We start from the raw sequence: 25,062 nt of genomic DNA, 5'->3' as shown, positions 1-25,062 counted from the left end.
TGTGGGGATTTTCTTTCTTATTGCTAGGGGAATATTGCACATGGTGTTGTTTAGACTGAAAGAGTTTAAAAACAACTGAAATCCCACCGACTGCTTTCAGGGAAATGCGTGTGAGCTCGACTCCGTGGGAAACCAGAAATGGGAACTTGACTTTCCCCTCAATTACCCTCTCCCTCTCACCCACCCCCCAATCAAATTCTTTTCCCTCTCTCACTTCCTCTTCAAAGTTTCAGGATTATGTGGGGCATACAAACACACACTAATATATATATATATATATATATATATATATATATATATATATATATATATATATATATGCACACTGTGTTCAGCCAATCATAAGCCTAATCATGTTTTGATGCTAGATAATATAAAAGGAGAAATATGGTGAAGAGAAAGTGATAATTAAACCAAGATAACTTCTACAGTTTTTAATCTGATTATGGCTCTTATTCCACGTCAGTGCAGTGTGAAAGCCTCTGCAGCATTTTGCAGGAAGTTATGGTCACACTAGTTTCTGTCCCCTCCTGCCTCAGTCTGTTGTTGCCACTGTGTATGTGTGTGAAAAGGAGAGGTATGGAGCTGATGACAGCTGGCCAAGTTCCAATACAAGGTTTCCAAAAAAAAGTATTAATATCTCTTTAAAAAAAAAAAAAAAAAAGACATTGCAGATGGACAAAGTTGTCATTTCTGTCTGGAAACCTCAAGTTCAAAATTTGGGGCATCTTGTTCATTTGAAGGCAGATTGCATGAATCGGAAATGGACTTCACCGAGCTGAGGACACTGCACACATAAAGTAGTGCCCTGGTAATCATAAGATAGCCGTGGCCCACGCCTGGCTATCTGGCTTTATCATCCATTTGTCTTGTATTGTCACCATAATTAAGTCAGCAATATACTGTATTAAAAAGAATTGAAGATAGTGTTTAGTGGGGTTATAAATGATAAGTATAAACTGACTTCATTACAGTTTGTCTTCATTTTACAATCAGAGCTTCCCCCGTCTTGGAGATTAGAAAGAATGCAGGTTTAAGGCTCTTCCAGAGGCTGTGTCCATCTTTTAATATACAGTCAATGGCTATAGCAGACCAACATTATTTTTTTAGTACAAATGTAACACTTGCTCTCATGTAATTTTACATAAAGACAACTTCATTGAACTCCACAGAGTAAAGCTGTGGACTGGAAGCAACGTGACATCCAGAGACCATAGAAAATGAATGACACTCCACAGATTCAAGCATCTATCACACACAATCACACTTCATTTGTTTATTTAAAGCTTGCCTGTGGAGTTTTGGCCAGTGTTTCTTGCGTTTTACGTTGTTTGCATAGTGCACATAAAGGATGCAGATGGTGTGCAAGCAAGCACGCATCCTGCTGTCTAAGAATCTAAAGTCGTTGTGAATAACAAACCAAGAAGTGTTTTGACATACAGTAAATATAACTGAGCACTTCAAATCTGTAGTATCAGCTTCGGTGAGATCATAATGATTGTCACAGTTTTAAGATTCCTCCCAAGCTTTCAGGATCATTTCTTTATCAGCGCCCCACCGTTGCATCATGATGAGCACACCCTTGATGAAAGGGTTGCATAGTTCAATTTCAGCCTGTGCTCTAAAAGTTTCATCATAATGACACATCTCAGGCATTGAACATGTTGATATATATTACGTGACTAGATCAGCAAAACAGCTTGGGATTGGCCCTTGCTGTTAAATAGCACCATAAACCAAAACCAGCTTTAGTGCCAGAAAGATTAGACTGGGCCTGAACGATAAGGGTTACGAAACAGACCATTAAAGCTTGAACTGAGACAAGATAAAGAAATAAAACAAATGGATGCGACTGAAACACGCACTCTACATTAATGTTCTTTTATATGTACAATCCGTATGCCCTTATAAATTCCCCACTCATGTCCATTATAATTACCTCCAGATTTAAATTACATGTAAGGAAGCGCTGTCAGTGTAAGTACTGATGAAAAAGCAGGGAAGAGAATTATCATTACTAAAGCCAAGTGTAAAGACGTGTTATTTCAGTGCATCCTCGGCGTTAAAAATCACCGCGCACACAGAGCAAGTCCATTCACTGGCTCCTTCTGTGGACTGTAGCTTTCAGTCGGGCCTGGTTTTCCTCCACAAGTTCTTCCAACATAACAAAGCTGTTCGTGTAATCAGTGCTAATACAAGTCATCACAATAGTTTGAACAATAAATATTGCATGAACTCTTGGACTTCCTTTGCTGTGGAGTGAATAGGAGTGTGAGTCAAAAGCCAGAGGAGGATCAGACCCTGGTTTACTGGCTACAAATCATAAAGAAAATCTAAAGCTGCTCCCTGTGCTCCATTGGACCATTAAATTCCTGCTTCAAGTCTCTGTAAATCTGTGTGTTGCTGCCCAACCAAGACATCAATACTAACAAGATCCTAACATTAGACAGTCATTCCACTACCCTCTCATGCTCTCAACATTTCACTTTCTCTCTTTCACTCTCTCTCCTTCATACTTCCTCCCACTTCTCATAAACCTTCTTCATACGTCATACTCTATTTACACTTTCTATTCTGAATAATGATGTAAAATCATCAGCCTTTGAGGCAATTTTAACACCAACATTTATTATTCTTCCCATTTCTCATATAATATAAATAGCAGGTCAACAGCACAAACAGCCTGTATGTCCCTTTAGATACTCAGTTAAGAAATATATGCTGTGGATGGATTTCCTCACTTTCTCTCATACAGTAAGAACGATGGATGGATTATATTAAACACGGAAAAAGTTTCAAATATTAACTTCAAGTGATCACAGAGCAAAACTTCAACCTGCACTAAACCCTCTCTTTCAGACTTTTTTTTCAGTTCTATTTCAGTTCTATGATGCCACAGAGGAAATTTCTCTAATAAGGTCATCTCAGACCTTATCTCGAGAAATACAACTATAATTCTTTATTCCAGCTCCATAAGATGGAGGGATGGTAGTGAGGGACCCAGGGCTAGTAACGGAGACAAGAGAACAAGCAGAGTAAGACACACAAAATAAAGAAAAAAAAGGAGAGAAAAAATAAATGGCAGTGCTGGGCGGCCCTGATGTCAGAGTGAAAGAATGCAGGCCAAGTGGGCGGCAAACAAGAGTCGGGAAACGGAGAGGAGAGGGCATATATGAGAGAGAGAGAGAGAGAGAGAGAGAGAGCGAGAGAGCGAGCGAGCGAGAGAGACAGGAAGTTGGTGACAGATGGTGAAAGTGTTGTACTAAAGAGGAATTAAGACATTAAACTACTGTGTGTGTGTGTGTGTGTGTGTGTGTGTGTGTGTGTGTGTGTGTGTGTGTGTGTGTGTGTGTGTGTTTTCTGACATAACCGGTGGTCTGTCAGTTTATGGTGGCCTAACACGATATTAACACAAGGGGGAATCCCAGGATTCAGATACACTCAGACACTTCCTGTTTCTCTCTCTCTGCCACCTACTTAATGTGACTCTCTCACTGGCCTGACTCCTCCGGGTTAAGTGAATCACCACAGTGGGTGTGTTGGTGTGTGTGTGTGTCCATGTGCACTAGACCATAGCACAGCATAAGTGTGATGTTGCCAGTAAGATCAGGTGTGAAACCACGTGACAAAAGATGAGCCGCATGCTTCAAATTAGGTTTATAAAAACTGCAGGCCAGTTTGCACCCACCAAATATCGGGACACTCCCTGCCCTTCACACACATACACACCCAACACTTCCACTGTAGCAGCACTTTGGTCATGCTGGCATTTCCTAGATTGTCTAGCATCCTCCACAAAGCCATAATCCTAGACTGAGCTAAGCTGGCAGCCAAGTTTTGCAGAGATGGTTTCTGTGTGAATGGAGGGAGGCAGTTTGTTCATCTAAGCCACTACTACCTAAGGTTCCAGCTCTTCAACTACATTTTCAGACTGAAGAGAACTTCTGGGAGGCGGCTCTCTAACCGTAAAACACTACCCTAAATTAACACCCTATTTTAAACTGTTTTTACAGCTGGTGATGTTGATGTGATACAGGCCCAGCAGGGGTCAATGGGTGTGACACTTCACAACAAGTCTGCCAGCATGCACTGAAATGCAGAAGGGCTTCCATGTAGCCATATATGCTTCTGTGCTTTCATAAAGACTCCCCAAAAAAATCTATTCTGGAAAAAATTGGAAAAAAAAATCAATTAACGCAGTGTGGCTTTCCATTCAATAACACCTAGTGTTGTGCATAAGAGAAGAGGTCAAGCTGACTGGCATCTCATTAACACAGGTCATATAGTAGATTCTTAGCTTTAGCATTACAGATCAATAGTTATGAAGTATGCAATGTCTTCAAAATTTCTTTGCTTTGACAAACTTAACAGAAACTTGATTTCAATATCTTACTCGATCCTTGATATTGTACACTATGTATACCACTGTATACCCATGCAGCCAACATATGGTGATTACATAATAATAATAATAATAACAATAATAATAACAATAATAATGAGAAAGATGGTGAGAAATGGTATAGCCAACTCCTAATGACACAGAGGGAACTATTGTTAACACCTAGTCAACTCTAAACCCAAAGGAATGCCCAAAGTATGTATGACTGTCATATGCAGGTACAGAGGTTAAAAAACACAGACAAATAATTCAGCAAACCATTTCAACATCAGGCAGGTGTTGACTTGCCGAAGTGCAACTCAAAACGTAGTACACATTCTGCCTGTCCTACCCCCATTCCCGCCCCTTTTTCTGTGTTGTGCAAATCTGTCCCAATACTCCTTAAGTCTTTCCTTCAGTCTCTTTTGTGTCCCTCTCATATCTCCTACATTTTTTCACTCCCTCTCCCACCCCTCTTCACCTTTTCTAGTCTTTCTCCTCCACATTTTTCCTGCTCTTCTATTGATAGAGCCTTTCAGTCCTTTTATACCCAGCAGGCCTTATATGGAGAGGAGCTTCTGAGAAACCACTACAGACTCATACCAATTCCACTGACTAGCCAGATGTTTTAACTGCTCACATTTAGTTTTGACTACTCCTATAGACAAATCTTTTCTGAATACTCAACACACACGCACAGTAACCTTAACCATCAAAAATGAATGCCTAACCAAATGGGCATTTTGTCCCTATAAGCGGCTGTTGGTCCCCACAAGTATAGTAGCATTCAAATTTTTGGTCCTCACACACACACACACACACACACGTTTTCCTTGTTGTGTCTATTTGCATGTCCTGGACGCTGCTATTGCTATGAGCTACAGAGGTCACGAATACAGGATAAACAATGCACACAATACTGTTTAGACTGCACTAAATAAATAAGGAAGTATTTCATCAGATTTGACTAACAACACAAAAATTGGGCAAATCGGCATGCATCCAGTCCAGTAGCATTTAAATGGACTAAGTTGCTATGTTCCCAAACAGCAAATTTCCTGTTTACTCTGAGCACTTCCCCTTTGCTGATTAGATGTTAATAACAGTTCAGCTGAGAGGCAAAACAAAACCAGATTACAGCCAAAAGAGTGTCAAATTTTTTTCTGCATGGTATAGCTCTGTCCTTCCATGCACATATGTGAGTAAAGCACCTCCCCTCCCTTCCACATGCATTCCCCAGGCCAGTATAAATGACAACAGATGAAGACAGTCACAGCATGATAGGTGGAGTTTGGTTGCAAAGAAGCTTGCACATGTGCAGTTACTGAGAATGTTAAAGCAGTGTAAATAGTACCAACTACTAAAGCCTCTTTCCTCTCGTTATTTCATTTCAGAGCCGTTTTTCTGACTTCTATCTCTGCCTGTGTTATTTTTCTCCCTCCTATTATCTACTTTCTATTTTTTCAGGTTATAAAATTTTAAATTATAAAGGATCAATTAAGAGCAATCAAAATTAGCTGGTGTTTGCCTGCATCCACATACAGGAATACAATAAAGTCATTAGTGTTCAGTTAAATTTACACGTGAGTGGTACAGGAGGCAAGGATATGGAGAAAAGGGGAGTTGACAAAGTGAAAGTTTGAATAGAAGGCCATCCAGTTTGTCATTACAGTGTTTTTGACATGTCAGCACAAACCTACATTAAACTTGACAAATTACTGCGAAGGCTTGTTTGAACAGCTTAAACTATGAGAGCAATCTCCTGAGACAGTAACTTAACACAGACCCTCTCCCAATGCAAGGGAGCTGCTCTGCAGTTTGGTCACACAAAGTTTAACTGCAACATCTTCTGAACGCTCTCCTCTCTGACTGGGGTAGGGCTGCTGAGGCAGAACATACATATGCAACTGCTTCTGAGAAATGCACATCTGTCATACTATACTAAAAGAATCTACACTAAACAAACTTTAGCTAGACATCACGGTTCACTTCATTTCCCACTTTCATCTAAATATTCATATCCACCTACAACCACAACGTGGGCTTCTAGTGAAAAACATATCACATATCATATGGTTTTAGCCAGCAAGTAGTGACTAGACAGCTACATATGGGTCATCCTCAGTGATGAAATGCACTGCCAGATGCGACTGGCATCCTGAGACTGAAATAAACAGAGACAGAAGCATTTTCTGAATGAGGGTGGAGATGGGGATGAGTGGTAATATGTGGGAGACAGAAGGGCAGAATATGTGTGGAAGCCACCAAATGTAAAAATAAATAAATAAATAGATAAACAAATAAACAATGCGCAAGATGGAACTCTTTAACCCGCAACATCAACATAAACATATATATGGACAAACGTATTGTACAAGCTTATAGAGGCTCCCAGTGATGTTTCTCAGCTTAACATTTCCGGCATCTATACTGATGTTAAAATGATAAACACAAAATCTTTGCTGCCGATTGTTAAAACTAATATAAGGCTGTGAATGCAAAGTCAAAAAGTGGTGACTGAGTGGACAGAACTAGTATAAAACTGTAGAATCCCCATTTTAGATTTAGTCAGTGTGATTAAATATCTTTTTAAGAATGTGTTTAATCAACTGCCACACCCATAATAATTCAATACCGCTGGGGAACCTACAAGAGCCAAGTTGTTCCAAGTCTCACTTTAGTACTGCAGAGAGTTCACACAAACACGCACGCAGACACACATGTAACAACGTCTTAACCAATTGTCATAGTCAGACTGGGCAGGGCTGTAGATATTTTGATAATAAAGTTGCTAATTTCTGTTTGTAAAGCAGGAATGTGGCTCAGGGTAACTGTGATGATTTGGCAAATATGCTGTACATAAATCAGGAGTAGGAAATCCTGGTTGTCTGGGGCTTAAGGCGCTGCTGATGTTGTAATTTTGCTTTTTGTTCTTTTAAACTTCAACAAGATCTTTTTGGGCCTGAAGGGAAAACTGAAAGTCATTCCAGAGCAAATCTGTCATCTGACAGTGTCTCTCATACACACTGTAGTTTGGCAGGGTGCCCTGTTGTGTTAACATATAATCTTGTATGTTTGGTGGCACTTTTTGATCAGAATTGCATCATCAATTCAATTCAATCCCCTAAGTCTAGCACCGTGGACCTTCCCATCTTCCAGCTGTGCGCAGATGGACAGATTCCAGCATCATATTGCAATATTATACCTTCCACTATAAAACCTGTATCCACAGTATACCGAATGCATGCCAATATGCATGCCAATATGCATTTTTATGTCATAAAAACTTTCATTTGACCTATACTGGGTCTCTGCTCTTGCATTATAATGCTGCAGCCAGCACGTTGTTGACACCAATGAAGTAGTCTATCAGTAACAGCCCCCCATTGAAAGGAAGGCTGAAGAAAAAAGCTTCATTTAATTTTCATTATTAAAGGCTGCTGCCTGCAAGCTGCAATCATCAATAAAACATTCACTACTTTCTTTCTACATCATCAGAAATACCATTATTGCAAACTTCTTTGAAATACTGTGATATAATTTTGAGGATTTAATCGCCCACCCCTCCAATTCCTTCCTTTCTGGATTGCAGCTGGTGACTGAAAGCTCTTACAGTGTTGTAGCACAGTGCTTTAGTATAAAGTATGACATAAACCCCTTACCATGTGAAACACAGGAGGATTAAACACATTTACACATTAACCCTACACGACCAACAGGTCTGTCAATGAATCGTCTAAATTCAAGACAGCCCATATTAGAATGGACTGAATCTGTGCCTGGGAAAAACAATCAAATATTTTTAGGCTTTAGCAGTACCAACACTCCCACACTGTTAGGGTTTTACAGACTGACTGAAGAATTAATGAACAGTAACCTAACCCAACTACACCAGAACCTGGTGTCCTTTGGCCACTAATGTGCATTACATGGTTGTATGAGGACACTGTACATATGTAAGACATCAGGGGGGGGGGAAAAAAAAAATTGTCAAAAAAGCCTAGTTCATGCCAGCCATTCTAATCTCATCCATCAGCTGTTGTTTGCATTCCTCCAGACTCCATAGGTTGCTTTATTTTCGTCTTTGCTTCCGCTGCTATCTGCCTTTTCCTTCATGCCACATTGAGTTTTCCACAGAAAGAATAGGGTTCTTATTTGTGCACTTATAATTCACGCAGTCAACCTCCTCCTTCCCCAACACTTCTTTCATAACTTTTCTTCCCTTTAATTTAATTTCTCTCTTTTCAGATTAAGACAACCCCTGCCTATATTAGTACTGACATTATCAAAGCTCCATGGAAAGACTTGGTTAAAGGTTAACAAGCAGGTGGAGAGAGAGAAGCCTTCAAAGACTTACCCAAGGACAGCCTATTATCACCACACTCCAGGCAAATGAAAACAAACACACACTTTCTTTCCTGTAAGTTGGGCTGCCTATTCAGAGTCCTGCAACACTTATTTGAAACTAGTTTTTCATGAAAGCCACTATATAAATTATTGTGTTGCTAGTACAACAGATATGAGAGCATACTAAAACAATCACTGAATTTTATAGTGAATGTGGTTTATTGGTGAACTTTGATACCAGAACTTTGAGAACTGACTAATGATAAGCTATCTAGGTAGTCAAGGGAGACTTGGATAGGCTCTTATTATACATGCTCTCCAGTTAACCTGCTTTCACACATGAACTGTGGGCAGTGTTGGGAGAATCAGGGCAGACAGTTGCTCTCTTTCAACAGCTCAACAAGGGGGAATCTCTGGCATCAGAGGTATTCTAACTACTTGGACTACCCTGTTTGGTTTAGGCGAGGGTAGCGCATTCAATGACACACACCCACTCTTTGAATTTACTAAACAATTACCCGCACTATTCTCACATTACACAGTTGAACAATATTATATACTAGGCTCAACTCTTCCTATCTTAAGTTTACTCACTAGCTGGTTCACTGGCCAGGCTGATGTTGTGGTGATCACTGATCTGCTGCTTTCCCAGCAAGGACCTTGCCTCACGGTCAGACATACTCCAACTCCCCCATCTCCGACTGCTATTGGTGGCAAGAGTCCTTCTCTAAAAAACTGAGCTGGAAGTCAGCTCCAACCAAAAGGTGGAGCAAGTGGAGATCTGGTTCATGGGGCTGTAGAGCAGAGCAAGAACTACCATTACCAGATACTGTACGATGACGGCGTACAGAAACTAATAAAGGCTGGAGCCAAGCAAAAAAAACCCAGAGTGATCTCAGGTAATACTGATACTGATACATGTAGCTGTCCTTTTTGGTTCTTACACTTGATATGAGTTCATTCTGTCACAAAACCATAAAAAACAAAGAAATAAAATCTGTCAATTAACAGTTTGAGACAGATATAAGATATGGACCCAGGGAGAAGAATCTTAGCAAGTATGCATTTTGCGATGAGGTTTAAATTTCGGGGTTATGTCCAATACCGCTTAGGCACAAGTGTACTTAATAAGGCAGCTTACTAAACCAAAGGGCAGCAACTGTGTTGGGAAGGAATTTCATCAAGTTCTTTTTTCTCAGACTTTTTCTTTTCCATCTGCTTTCCAGTTTCACATGACACAAACATGCCTCACTCTCAAATTTCAGTGTGAACACATCTGACTTGAATGAGTCACGCAGTGAGCTAAGAATAGTAAACCTGAATCTTATCATAGTTAAGAGGGGTGCTGAGTAGGGAGGGGCTACAATGAGGAATTTATTTGAAGAATAAAATTTGAGCCTGTCTGAATTCTGCACAGGTGGGAAAAGCTTTAAATTTTTCTGATATTTGCTCCCATGCCCATCAGCATACACAATCACTGACACGCAATATGAACGCTTTTTCAACAAACACCGAGATTTGCCTTTGGTGTTATGTCACAGCAAACACAGAGCAGGTAGGTGTGCCTTTATAATGACAGATGATATTGAACATTACATAACCAGGAGAGGAGTGGACATAATCACATGCAAGTTCCCAGCAGGATCCAGAGAGCTTTGGTTGCCTGTTGTTAGAGTAAGGAGGGCAGATCACACACACATGCACGCACCTGACTAAAAAGGTAAATGTACAGGTGTTCTAGGCCTATTTTGGGATGGTTTACACAGTTTGACTTGCCCAGTGTAAGGACAAGGAGAGTGTTCTTGTTCCTCAGACCACCTACCTACTGCTTATGTGGGCGGCAGAGCCAGAGTACAATTCAAATAAATATCTATTATTGTACGTTTATAACTGTTGTGTTTAACCTGGAGGTAAGCGTTTGAGCCAAATCCAGTAGGGTTTAAAGTCCAAGAAAAATGATCCAAAATGTTACAACAGAACTACACAGCAGAAGATCCTCCAAACACCCACAGAGCTCCTCTCCTTCTGGCCTGCCAGTACACATTGAACAAGTGCAAGAGCAGAGGAAATCGGATTACCTTTTTAGCTTGTATCATCGGGTTAATCTGAGTAAAGGTGTGCAGGTGAGGCTGTTTACAACAGAACAGAATTAGGAAGCAACTTAGTCAGCACTGTGTAACTAAACATGAATGAGCAGTTCTTTACTTAGTCGAATTCAACCTGTCAGATGTGACTGAGGGCTGTTAGCAGGCATCAGTCTGTTTCTTTTTGCTGTTTCATCACATCAAATACACTTGAACTGTGACAAATAAATAAATAAAACTCAAGCATTCAACTTTCAGTCTTTTAAGGACTTCCCATCTCCTACAGTCACACCGCATGTACAAAAATGGCAGTGAAGCTGGTGTGGATTTTGACTCATGTCCAGGGTGGTTTCCAGTCACACACCAGTCAAGGCTGTAATACTGAGGAGAAGCAGGATGCAGTCACTCATAGCATTTTTTCCCAACAGGGCAGGGCTCGCTGTACCACTCGTCAAGCTTTGGGATGTGGGAAAGAATTACATGGAAATGCTAAAGCAGCTGCCCACAGCTAAAACTAACCAGGCGCACATACTGTACTCACATACCCTACGAGACTGCGAGTCATCATCATACAGGTAACACACTCTGACTCACTGTCAGAGACAAGCTCTCATTACTTCCATTCAGCTAGAGGGTTCCAGCACCCTAACACTAACAAACACCATCAAACTGTAAAGTGGTGCAGCAACAATAAAGAGAGCAGTGTCGCTCACTATTTGAGATTCATTCTGATTAACCCTAACTATAGTGACTGACTGGTGTTACACTGAAATGGCACTGATGTTTACCCCACTACTGAGTCTAAGCACTGAATTACTGCAGTCTTACCTGTCTATTTGACATCTTTTCATCGAGATCATTCTGTGACAAAGGTAAATGACATTAACTGTGATTCTGTGCTTTCACTGATACAGGATGTTTAGTGGAGAACTTTTGTGTGTGCAGACATCCAGTTTTTCAGCCAATTTTCTTTTGAACAAACATTACAACTTCTTTTTTGTCCATTTTAACAGCAAGTGGCATTTACTGTGGCTCAAGAGTTGGCAGTTTGTCTTGAAATCGGAAGGTTGCCCGTTCGAGCCCTGGCTTGGACAGTCTCAGTCCTTGTGTCCTTGACACTTCACCTGTTGCCTACTGGTGGTGGTCAGAGGGCCCGGTGGTGCCAGTGTCCGGCAGCCTCGCCTCTGTCAGTGCGCCCCAGGGCGGCTGTGGCTACAATGTAGCTGCCATCACCAGTGTGTGAATGTGTGTGTGAATGGGTGGATGACTGAATGTGTAAAGTGCTTTGGGGTCCTTAGGGACTAGTAAAGCGCTATACAAATACAGGCCATTTGCCATTTGACCATATAAGGATACCTGTTCTCATCACACAGAGCCAAGAGTAGAAAGAAATCTGTCCGAGTTCATGCTTTGGGCCCGCAGGTAATGCTTGTGCACATGCAGACCTCATTGTTTGAAATGCTGTTTGTGTTTAACAAGAGCATTTAGTACTTTTATAGTACCCATGCCAGGAATAGCATCACAGGCCAACTTTAACGTCACAGGGACTTTAAGGTCTTAACCTGTAAATGACATGAAAAACCTGAGCTGTTCTAACATGCAAATGTCAGTGTTCATGAAAATTGTACTTGCAATGCTTTTGATGCTTACAATAACATCGGCTTCCAAGTTTATTAAAAAAAAACAGGAACAACTGGGGAAAAATTTTCAAATGACTTTGATCTACACTTTCTTTTGGTCCTTCAACTTTAACTGAATTCCTTTGAATACTTTCTTTAATCCAGTGCTTCAACTACACAAAGTTTCTGCATTAACAAAAAATAAATCTATCAATCAGTCACTTCAGCTTTTACAGCAATTCTGTTATTTCAAATCTGAACCTTTAAGAAACAAGCACACAGTCATTGCTAGTTGTTCACAGATTGCTTATCCAGAAATCAGTCGTGGTGAGATGAGAAACAAAAAAGTTTATTCTGCATGTAGAAAGTCTACAACCATAGAAATGGATTGTACCAGCCCACATGGCTGTTGTTAATCTGTTATTGTGCTCTCTGTCTCCAACAGTCTGTCTGCCCAAGGGTAGATCAATAGTCGCTCCCCTCCAGCATCTCCAACACCTTCCCATTTCAAGGTCTGATTTCATTTCCCACATGCAAACAAGTGGTAGTCGTCATCTAAACCAGCGGTCCCCAACCCAATTTTTTTTTCCAAAGTTAGTTTAATACTATGACCAACACAGCCAACGTCTACTAGAGCTCACTTCCATTAGTATCGAGTCTCTTGACTGTGTTGGCATCTTTAATGAAATTATTTAACAAATATTAGGTATGCTGTATGTGAAAGCCCATGCATGAAGTTTCTGCTTCAGTTTTGTTTTTTTAAACTGCAGTATTAACTTTAATCATTATCATGTGTCAGTACATCGCATTTGTTCATGGACGCAGCTTACCAACCAAGCTCACTAGTGTTAGTTGTTAACTAAGCACTCCACCCTCCTGTGCAAACATGGTCACTTATAGTTGAGAAATAAATAACGTGCCAGCTAACTCTGAGGCTTCAAAGGGCAGAGTCTAGAAAACAATGGGAGATGCCACTGTGTCTACATCCATCTTTTATATACAGTCAACAGTTCAACTAATAATTTCTTCAGTACAAAAATGGCAGTTAATTTAATTTAATTTTTTTTTTTTACTTAACCCAAACCTCATTACATGCAGGCAGCTTAGTCACCTAGGAGGCATTACTTGTGCATGGGCCCTGACAGTATTCCCGCCCACAAACCCAATGTTTTGTACATTTCTCTCATTCAAGTTTACACTCCCTTTACCATGACAAGCGTAACTTTAACACACATCCCATTTGCTGACATCAACAAGTCTGACAGGACAAGTTGACATTATGAGGTTAATGAAGGGAAATTCCTCTCCGTCTCCCCCCCCCAGTGAATATTTCCTATTGCAAAGTTTAAGTACATTAGCGTGTATCAACACACATTCACACATGCAAGCGTTCCTCTCTCTTCCTGTTGTATAGCGGATGGTAGTGATCTGGCTAAGAGCCAGGCTGTCAGGTGTGCCCTTTGCAGTCCACCTGACATGCAGCTGAGCAACTACAGGCCAGGGAAGACCTTCACCCCATCAACAGCAGGTCCTGTATCCGCCAAAACAAAATGCTCAAAGTGGGAGTCGCCCAGTGTTCTTTTTTATTCAATATTTATTCAGCTCCAGGCAATCCCCTAACCCATCTGGTCTCACTGCAATGCACTGCAGAAACTGGCAGCAGAAATCTGGCATGAAGGAATCTACTAACTTCCATAACAATGTGGAGGGAAGCATGACTAGTATTTGATCAGATAAACAGGCAAAGAACAAGCCAGGACCAGTAAACTTTTTCCTCTCATGTGAATCCGTGTAAGAATTAGATGTGAAATTAAAACTGAGAGTGTGGGAAAAAAAACTGAGCTCATAACGTTATCTTAATAATCAAAAAAACACATGCACCCATCTCACAAACCCTTGCATTGTGTTTGTGCTTAAAGTGGGAAAGTGAAAACACCCAGCCATGCAGAAGTAGGAATACATCCAGTGAAGAGCCCAACCTCACCCTAAACTACCAAACTTCACTCTCACCACAACTCGGCCTCAGCCATGAACCAAAATATCTCCGAAAGCCCAGCCCATTAAAATAAAATAAAGCCGGCAGTACAGCACTAAGGGAAGAACTGCCTTCCAGCCTCTGCCCACATCAGCCCAATGGAAACTGCAGCTAAAAGTGACTGACCACAGAGTATACAACTGGTGGAACTGCTTTGGAAAAATGTATTGACTGCTGCACGCTGATGTGCATTTTGTGCCAAGTAGAATAATTGTGCAGACTGTGCACGCTGAAAATTCCACCATGTGCACTTTCTTTAAAGAGCTACCCAAATTAGACCACCCTGCAGATCAGTAAAACCCTGCTTCAGGGCTAATCGTCTCCAGTTACAAGCTGCCATTTAAAAAAGGAGCTTGTATCAAACTTGGAGCACTTTAACAGGACGCTGAGGAGCAGCTGCAGCATGCTAGTCAGCACAGGGAGGCCCTGCCCTTCAGGTGACCTTGAAGGAACTGGTCAGCTGGTCTTGCTGCAGCTTGACCCCTGGAGGACTATCCCGCCCATTCTGGCTCACTTGTCTGAACTTCTATCTTCTGGTTTCTGTCTACACATGCATTTATTTAACTTACAGCACAGGCTATTTTGCGTTCCCCTTTCTGCTGGGTGGGTAATCAACTTCTCTTATAATCAAGATGAAGCTCAGCAGATCAGATGCCAAAACACAATTTCCTCAAAGATAAAAACAGCATAATGGTTTTATAACACTGCCTCAGTATTTTTGGTCAGATTTCTCATCCCGTGACAGCCATCAGCACCTGTGGGCTGCATTACATGCCAGCTGCTTGCATTATGTTTACCTCTTCCAAACCACATACAGGATAACAGGTGGACAGGTTTGTGGACCAAGCCCTTCCTCAATTGCAGACACTCTCTCTCAGCACAAGTCCAGCGTCTTCTGACACATACACAGGGTCTCTTAAAGCTCCATTAAGAGATGGTTCATTTAAAATGATTAACACCGCAGCACCTTCTGCTTGCATCAGGTGTGCAAGCCTGTGACGTGAGCTGTGTAGTTGCTGTCTTAATCTGTGTCTGTCTCGCGTCTATAAAAAGACAACCCCAACCTGAAGGATTTGATTTTGTGGGCTATAGGCCAAATCACTACGTGGCTAAAAGTCCACAGCACTGCTTTTCAATGAACGCCAGTGAGCCAGCTCCCAGAAAATACAAGCCTACACAAGTGTACGCATGACGGAGGAGAGAATGCCAGACCAAACTTCATTCAAACAAAAAAGGGTCTCGTATTGGATTTCATAGACACTTAAAATAATCACATGTAATGTTGATTCTTTAAACCGGTATATATGCAACACACCAGCAGGGCATGTTTAAACTTTGAACTTAAGCACTTAGCTAGGTTAGCTGAAATGCATCACAATTTAACATATTACTTATGACAGACAATGAAGCAGCGGTAGATAACCGAGTTTAACCGCTTTAACCACACTGTACTAATACGACTCCTGCTGCTGTATTACGAGTCTTGATGTATGGTTTAACTGAGTAAAATGAGTCACAAACAGGCTGTGTCGCGTTTAAACCCCACATTATTATTATTATTATTATTTTTTTTTTTTTTACAATGGCGTTTTGGTGAAAAGCTTCTCTCCATATGGTGCACACGGGGACTTTCAGCCCACTCACTCAAACATGCTGCACTGTCACGAATTACTGAGCAGAGACTGGCCGGTATCACAGCTGTAACCAGTACAGCAGCCGTGAGGTTGGAAAGAGCCAAAGTTAACAGTTAGCACAGTGGGGCAACTGCCGAGGAGCGCGCGGGAGGCACCTAGCTTAAAATCTGTGTTTAAACTGGATGAAAGCTTACCTTACAACAGCCGAGGTCAAATGCGCTATGCCGCTTTTCTTTCACTCACTTCCACCGCCCGAGGTTTTGGAGTTGTCTCACCGCCGTGTCAGACAGTCCACTTACTGACTGGTCACTGTTAGTCAGTAGGTAACGTACTGTGTGCCGGGTTTCTCCTGACCCTCCCACCACCACTCCCAGTTCTCCAACCGTGGGCTCTGCCTCAGCGCGGAGGCTTCTCCTGGACTGCAGGTATCAGTTACACTATGCTTCGTGAACTGATATGCTAGTATGAAACAAACTGCCAGTGTGTCGTAGTTGTCGGGGGTTAAACTCTATGGGAGTGGTGTGGTAATTTCTCCTTTATTTTTCTGTCATCAAAGGACAGCACAGCCGCGTAATACCAGGAAGTTAACCAAAAACCCACCCTGCTACAGCTCCCGTAGGAGTCATGAGTTTCTTTCGGACAGGTCGTGCACTATGATTTGCCTGCTAATACTCTTCAGGCGGTTTTGTTATCTTCTTGTCTCTGGGACATTAGAAATTAAAAAAAAAAAACAATGTCTGCTTTTACCAGCCTGATAAATGGCAGCGTGCTCGGTGAGCTGACAGAGACTAAAGGCTTAAATGAGGAATGATACACAGACAGCTTTCGTGAATTAGAAGATCATAACCAGATCCCTTCACTTTAAAGCCAAACTCTCTGGGAGATCGCAAACTACACTCATAGCCATTTATTGCTGTCCACCCATCTGAGCTCTGAGCGGGTTAAAAGTTCATCCATCGGCACCTCTAACGGGTGGGGTAGAAAACGAATGCGCGCAGACATAAAAGTAGACGTGAAAATGCTAGATATTTGAGTCTGGAGGAACCGCTAACCAGTGCCATTCCAGCCGGCCATTCAGCGGCAAACTGCAGCTCAGCGGTTCCATTGAGCGGCTCTCGTCGTTTTCACGGGGTTCTCGTACCCTCTGCTGTCCAAACAGGCGTCACTGCACCTGCACGCCATCACTCACAGCTCTACCTCGTGACAGGAGACTCTAAAGTCTGCTGCCATCAAAGTCTAAATAAGCTAATATTTCCCATGAAACAGTCAAATCTCTCAGTTCAAACATTTGGCATGTTTTCTATGTTCCCTTGTGAATAAAATATGGGTTTCTGAGTTTCTAAAACCATTGCATTCTGTTTTTACTTTACATATCGTCCCAAGTTTTTTTTCAGGTAAGAAAGAAATCCACAAAAAAGAACTAGAAATTTCCACCCTTGCTGCTAAAATTTTCATTTACAATAACTGAAAGGTTGTTGAAGTTTTAAGATACAACACTGAGAGTAGCAGAGAATGAATAAAAGGTTTACTGGGAGTTTTTAAAAAAGTATGATTTTTTTTTTTTTTTTAATTATTGTACTTATGAATGAGTGAAAGTCAGTGTCATGATGTATATTTGAAAATATTTCATTTGCACTTTTTATGGGTTTTTTTTTATAACTGTCCTTATTGAGCATCGTCCAGACGTGACACAGCTGTCATATCTTGTGTCACTCATGCGTTCTCTCTTCCCATAGTCCTGATAAACATGAAAAGACTGAAGCTTTTTCCTGTGCATGCAATACAAAGTTATGAGGCTCAGAAATTCTAGAAAATCTGATGCAAACCAAAGAGTGCTAAATGTTCATCCACCCCTGTGAGGGCCTGTAACTCAGATAATGATATAAGATAAAAACACATTTTCATGCCTTTTAGTTACTAAAAAAAGTTAGCTGATTATGCAAGGGTAAGACAGACTCAATTTTTTAATATTTGAATCATTTATAAGAAAAAGACAACATAAATGAAGCTCCTGCACTAAGTATAAGTTAAATAAGGGTTGTCTTCGCCTGCCAATACTCTAGAGGAGACCAATAATGAACATTATTGGTTAGATGTGAGTATAATCATACCCTTTAAGATTTTCATTGAAGAATATTCATTGGGAAAACTTGACAGCTAAACATGTTCATACAGCTGAACCCTTGCAGTTTGGCTGTACATTTAAGCACCAAAACTTTCCATCTCTCTCTGACCTGCCAGTGCTACTGCTGCCCTCCATCGCTGCCTGCTCTGTGAACCCCTAACTAGGCTTGCTAGTAAAACTGCACCATCCCACCATACACCTGTAGGCTCTGACAGCATAATACTCCCCATTTTCTATGTGTGTCACAAGTGCAGTCAGTGATGAGCTCAGAGCCTAGATGATAAACTCTAACTGTACTCTGTTTCTCTAATAAATTAAACATTCCAGGTCTGAATCCCCTGCACTGGACTTTGTATCAGATATTACTGCAGTTATGCACTGTGCTCATGTGAAGGTGACCTCAGTCTCAGTTGTAATGTGACTTCACTGCCAGAGGGGGGGGTGATCGATTCAGCCTCAAACAACCCGCTACTAATGACACACACACACGCACGTTGTATCCTGTTGGCGTTGAGTAGATGGGCAGAAGAGCTGGTCATGACACTGGCCCCTTACCTTCAGGCCCAGCCCTGTCTCCTCTTCACTTCCCTTCCAAAATCAACAAACAGCAGCACACTTGATCTTTCCTTTTCTCCCAGGATCAGTTAACACCACATCGTTCTGATTTCACTTAACAAAAACCAAAAAGGTTTACTTGACTTATCTGCTGTAATGCAGCAAAAAGGTCCTACATTAGCCTACAAACTCAGTGTGATCCCAGCATTCACTGACCAGCTGCCAGACTTTCAGAAAGGGGGAAAAGCATTATCTGTGGAAAGTTTGAACTGTATAAATGTTCTGAATATTTTGCACACTTCATCAGTAAAGTCAGTACATAGTTGTTCGTGCTGAATTAATTTACCGTCAGACTAATTGAGTTTTGCTGTGCTGTGCTGTGATTGTAGGTGTCGATTTTTGATGTCGAAAGACAGGCACATTATAGGTCAGGGAACGCACACTTTTCACATGTACCCAGACGCAGGGTGAGTTGACCTTTAAGGAATGTGGGAAGGGGAACGAATGAAGCCATGTACTGGAATGTCTTTGTCGTTTCCTCCCATCCAGGCTACGGTACATTCCAGTCCTCCCCAGTCATTACTAACCAGCACGCAGCAGGCTGCATTAACCACACCACAATTCTCTTTCTAGAAATCTGAAACCTGTGTCTGCCAGTGGTTACACTTTACCAAAAGATACCTTATCCCATAAAGGGACTGCTTTAAAAAAAAGCTAATTCCATTCAATCTGTAGACAACTATATTTAGATATTACATATGAGCTTAGCACATACAGTATGAACTGCTGAAATGTAAATGAAATGTGTTAGTCACGTCATATAGAGTCTATTTCAGAGTCTGGGCATATTTCTTTATACTGTGTGTGCTCACCTACATGTAAAGCTATGGCTACTGCCAAAAACTGTGGTTCCTTTAATGGCCACTTGAGACAGGCTTCAAAAGCGAGGAATAGACTCCTATTTTAAATGCCAAACTTTAAACCATTAAAGGCATGTTTACACGCTAATACAAAAAGGTTTTTGCTCTCTATAGATAGTTTTCCCCTTCCTTCCATTTGGAAACCGATAAGTCTTAAACATAGGAGCACAGAAGCTTTGCTCGACATCTGTGTCTACTTGGCCTCCTCTCTGCTAATTAAAGGCACTGAACTGGACCTCTTTCTTGTTTGTTCTAGAGGATTATCCGACTAACATTATGGCCTGTTTTACGGCACAGACAATTTCTGTTTCTGCTTCAGTTTTGGAGATTGAAATTCTTCCTTCGTTATTTAGCACCAATTTTTAACTAGGCTTGCTAGTAAAGCTACAAAGATTCGCCGATTAACTTGGATAAATTGATTATAAAAAAACAAGATGAACTGTTAAATTATTCCGATGTGAGATTTAAATTAGACAGCTTGCTGAAGGCTGATGGCAGCCATCCTATTTTTCTATTTGTAATACTTACACCAAGCAGGGGTGAGTCTAAAGGGGGGCATGGGGTGTACTAATATTAATATTTAATACTTAAGATAAATAAGAATTTTCTCTTTACGCAGACCAGTAAAAATATACATGGGCCAGTAAAACTCAGAGCCACTGACCTGGAGCTGTTAGGCTGGACGCTGAGTTATTATTAACATTAATTATTGACATTATTAACATCTACACCATCATAACTTCCATTTTCTACAACAGGAAACGTTGCATCAAAGCACAGGCCAAATCTGAGAGAATGCTGATACACTCACTTTCCTGTCATATGGTCCTTTAAAGGCTTTCAGGCACACTTAAACGCACAGACATGCACAAAAACACTTACACATGAACACATATACACAGACACACCAAATCTACCTCATCCAGGGGATATGATATTGTAAAAACTCTTTTTTGTTTCCTACTAATGTAAGAAAGCTTTCCAAGAAGACAGGATATTTCATTTTATGCCTTAGTTCAGATTGTATATATATATGTGTTTTTTTTGTTGTTTTTTTACATTACTGTACTTTATTTTATTTGTACTTTACTGTACTGTTGTTTTTAGGAAAATGTCTTTGAAGATTCTCAGTCATTCATTTTATCGTAGTCTAAGAAGCCTGGAAAGAAAAGCGTCTGGACTTCTTTGAGTTTCTTGAAGACGTGTAGGAGAAGACTCTCCTGAGTTTTTTGATAAACCGGCTACATAGGGGATGACAGTGTTGTTGCGTTTGTCTTTCTGATCCTCCCTAGTTTGTGTCTGATCTTCTTTTCTGTGCATCTTTGCTGACTTGATGAAAGCCCAATTAGGATAACAACTTGTTTTAAGAGCTTCCTTTACATGTGTGTGTTCTCTCTTTTTTCCTTTGGGCTAAGAGGGAACATTTTCTGCCCAGTGTTGTAGGGTCCTGATTACTCCAAGTTTGTGTTCCAGATGGTGGTGGGAGTCAAAGAGGAGGTACTGGTCCATGTGTGTGGGCTTCCGCTAAAACTAGTTGAGGTTCGCATTCTCTTTGATGCGCACGGCACAGCCCAGGAATGGCAAACTGTTATCTTTTGTGTCTTCCCTGGTGAACTTTATGTTTTTATCCACAAAGTTGATGTGAGCAGTGAAGGATTCTACTTCTTGGGTTTTGGTTTTGACCCAGGTGTCATCAACATATCTGTACCAGTGGTTAGGTACTGTCCCTTTAAAAGAGCCAAGCGCCTTTATTTCCACTTCCTCCAGATACTACAATATGACCCAGTGTCATTATTAAGTTGGGGATGGTTTTGTACCACCTGATAAAAACAAGTTCAATATTTGCCTTTGTTTTAGCCCTGCTGTGGGTGCTCAACCACCTTTACTTGGAAATACCTGCCTGTGCTCACCAGCTAGTTGGTAACTTTGCTTTTGGACTTTTCGAGCAGCACAACGGGAGAACATTAAACATTTGGCCTTCAAACCAAAACAGGGTAAGAATTCTGTGCAGAGCTGAAGGGAACTGGGAGTCTGGTGAAAATTCTCTATAAGCCGCTCTATAATCAATTTACTGTTAGCATATAAACATTGGATGTAGCAGCTTTCAAATGCATCATATGCAGTGAGGTTACTTGACTCACAACATCCTCTCTATAATTAATTATGTGAGGGCTGACACTAAACCTTTTGCACTCAATGTTGCACATTCCTACAATATTATAACTGTGCTGGTATTTACTGAAAATATCCAAAAATGCCCTTTGTATCACCAAAGAACGTTTTAGGGAAGACACTATGAATGTCAAATTGCTACTTAAAGCACCGTGACTTCTTTAAAGAGGGTTCTTATTCACTCTAATTAACACTTAGCATCATGAGTCTTGTTCTGTAACACAGTACAGATGTCTCTAACGTGTCCAGAAATTACAGAGGCAGCCTGGTTTGACATGCATAATTACCTCTGAGTAATGCGCATTATAATTCGGAGAGCGCTGCTCAGGGCCAAGCAAGATTTAAATGCATTTACTAACCACAGATCATTTGATTTATCACCACAGACAGCAGATTCTGAAGCAATTTACAGTTCTTAAATTATGTAAAAGTTTCTCAATGTCAACCCTGTGGGAGATGAACCCTATAACCTCAGCTGTGTCAGCACCTATGTCTACCCACTGAGCCGCATAAAACCTCTGGAATGAAAGATGAGTGGAAAAATCTGACTCCAGAGCTGGCCTCAGCCATGGTCACAGTGTGTATGCAAACTGACCTTGCAGTTGTGGCAGTGGTTTTCTCCATTCTTCCCTGGAGAAAGGATGATTTCCCCTGTCGGGATCAGCTGGATCTTCAGTTCCATCATTTTTTTCTTTATTCCTTTAGCTTCTGTTAAAGTGATCCGGTTTTTGTGTGTGTTTCTTGTTCCTCCCCAAAGAATTGCAACGCCTAAGATTGAGCAGAAAGAGAACGTGCGTAGAAGATCATCCCAAGAGAAGTTAAAATGCAACTATCAGAGATAGTAGGTTCATTTGAAATGCATGCAAGATCCCAAATCTCTTTCTGAAATGAAAAGAAACCACATGCAGTATCTTTCAGTGGGAGCCCTTACCTGATAGAGAAATGTTATTTCATGGCACGAGGATCAGTAGACATACAGTAGTGATAGTAGTTTACAAGCATTGGCACAGAGATTTGAGGTTGGGGTGTTACCTGTTGCAGAGCGGAGAGTCACAGTGAGGCGAGCTTCCTCTCATGCAGCCAGAGGATGTTGCCTCTCTGGCTGAATTCACGGGAAGGATATAGTACGTAGCCTGACTCAAGATGGATGCCACTTACAGAGGATATGTGTCTTTTGTTTTACAAGTGCATGTGAGTATGTGTCTTTAGTTAGATAAAAAATATGTGCTCTCGTAGCGAGTGGTAAACCAATTTGTATCTTCAGTAAAATAAACTATGCATAAGTCTAGCTAATAAAAGTCTAGATCAGTGGTTTTTAACATTTTTTGCCTCAGTCAGAAATGCCCTATCTCTTGTCTTGAACCTGCTATTTTAAGCAGATTTTACACTTTAGACTATTTAATGCCATTAATTTAAAAAGACAGAAATTGTTCTTTGTTTTTCCATTCAGGTCAAAGTTTCCACTTGTAGGATATTACTTGGAGTGACAGAATTCAGAGATGCTTCATCAAATTATCTACTTTCACTATGATTTATACACCACTTATATTTAAACTATTTAATCATTATTTTACACAATATATTTAGCTTGTCTTTCTATCATTTCTTACCTTAAAGGAACTATATTTCACCTATTGTTTAGGCCTAATTTTAGCTAGCTAGTAAACTATTTATTTAACATATTATTATATGATTTGAACCGTTTAAACTTTTCACTTATCTTTTCATTTTAGTTTAAAAAATGTTGCTCTTTTTACCATTTATCTTCTTTTAGCATTTAATTGAACACTATCAGTAATTTACTTTTTACTTTTAGCTAGGATTTAACCTCTCTCTCTTTTAGCTAAATAAAAGCTACTTTTAGCTAACATTTTCTTAACCTTTCTGTTACTGGTATTTAACCTTTTACCTTTTGCAATGAGGTAACTTAGCTTAATGAGCTTAATGAGCTTTTGCCTGCCAACTAAACCATTGCTTTTAGCTAATATTTCACCAATCTAGCTAGCTAGGAGCAGGTTGTCGATTACTTTAAGCTATTTTATACTTAGCTGGATATATTTATGCACTAATTATGCCCCAAAATTTCAATTGTTCACTACTTCTGGCGTTTTTACTACTACAAACGAGCTGTCTATTTTTACCATCTAGCCAATACTTTATACTTTGTAAGGTGTTGCAACCTCAACATGTCATTGTTTCTTCATTGATTTAAGTTAACATTATTTTTGCTATAATTCTTATTTTAAATGAACTACATTTTACCCCAAAATGGCTACCTATGGTTTTGGCTCCTGTTACATAACTAATCATTGCATGCACACACACATACACACATACAGGGTTGGTCTAAACATGGTTTCCTTCTAGAAACAGCATCCTGCTTCAGACATTTACAACACCCACCCAGATGATTTAGTGTGTACGTATGTGTGAGAGAGATGCATTTTTGTTTGAGCGTGTGCATGACGGAACCTACTTGTGCTTCTCTAAGGATATACAGTGCACACAAGTGGCAGGCGTTTGCATCGCTGGCTTTCTAAAAACAAATAAGGGACTTGTGCTCTCATAGTGGTGCACTTCCTCAGAAGGAATGCTTCCAGGGGTAAAGGGGTAATGTTTGACACTGGAGTCGAACATTGGTGCATGTGAGACAGAAGCATATAAACAGCTTCAATCTGATAGATAAACATGCATCATTCGCATAACCTTCCTAAACTGTCTGATGACTCCAGACCCCTCACACCCTGTTGGTTCACTGTTATCACCACAGGTCACATCCAGTTATTTGGGCACATCATAATATGTGTGGTGAATGGCCAAGCCACAGAAAAGATAGCTTTAGAGCACATAGAGGGGTCTGTCTTGAGAGTATTCAGCTTTTATCTCTCTTAATCCTGCGCTATAAAAGGTTTTTTTGATACATAATTCATGAGCAGTAGCATAAAAAGGGATATCTTTCAGCATGAGCGTCACACAGGATTTGTATGTCCTGTGTTTTGCAAAGGGGCATCGCACATTGGTGTTAAGAGAGGGGAAGTGACAGAGACACACATCCTTTGACCTCTGACCCTAGCTGGAGGCATTTCTGACAGCTTGGCATCAACAGGAAATCTGTAGCCTTGATACACACACACACACACACACACACACACACACACACACACACACACACACACACACACACACACAC

General features: G+C 40.7%; 1 protein-coding gene across 2 annotated transcripts in view; it reads right to left on the bottom strand.

Annotated features, from left to right (window-relative positions):
* LOC146653491 (unconventional myosin-Ic-like) overlaps positions 1-22,937 on the bottom strand; it is a 59,296-nt gene extending 36,359 nt beyond the window's left edge. Inside the window, exons 1-2 of one of the 2 annotated variants that reach the window (XM_085381059.1) lie at positions 22,804-22,937; positions 22,468-22,640 (exon numbers count right to left, since the gene is read on the bottom strand). In XM_085381059.1, coding sequence (XP_085237185.1) covers positions 22,468-22,557 — 90 coding nt within the window. In that variant the 5' untranslated portion in view covers positions 22,558-22,640; positions 22,804-22,937. Of the gene's footprint in view, positions 1-16,294; positions 16,525-22,467; positions 22,641-22,803 lie in introns of those variants that run through there. The other variant, XM_085381061.1, reaches the window with a different exon arrangement.
* Between the last annotated feature and the right edge of the window lie 2,125 nt (positions 22,938-25,062).

The sequence above is a fragment of the Rhamphochromis longiceps genome, linkage group LG14, assembly GCF_057381845.1.
Source record: "Rhamphochromis longiceps isolate RC_006_pf linkage group LG14, R_longiceps_female_GT1.1, whole genome shotgun sequence".
Taxonomy (NCBI): domain Eukaryota; kingdom Metazoa; phylum Chordata; class Actinopteri; order Cichliformes; family Cichlidae; genus Rhamphochromis; species Rhamphochromis longiceps.
Note: the sequence above shows the minus strand (reverse complement) of the source record. Positions and strands in the feature narration are given on the sequence as shown.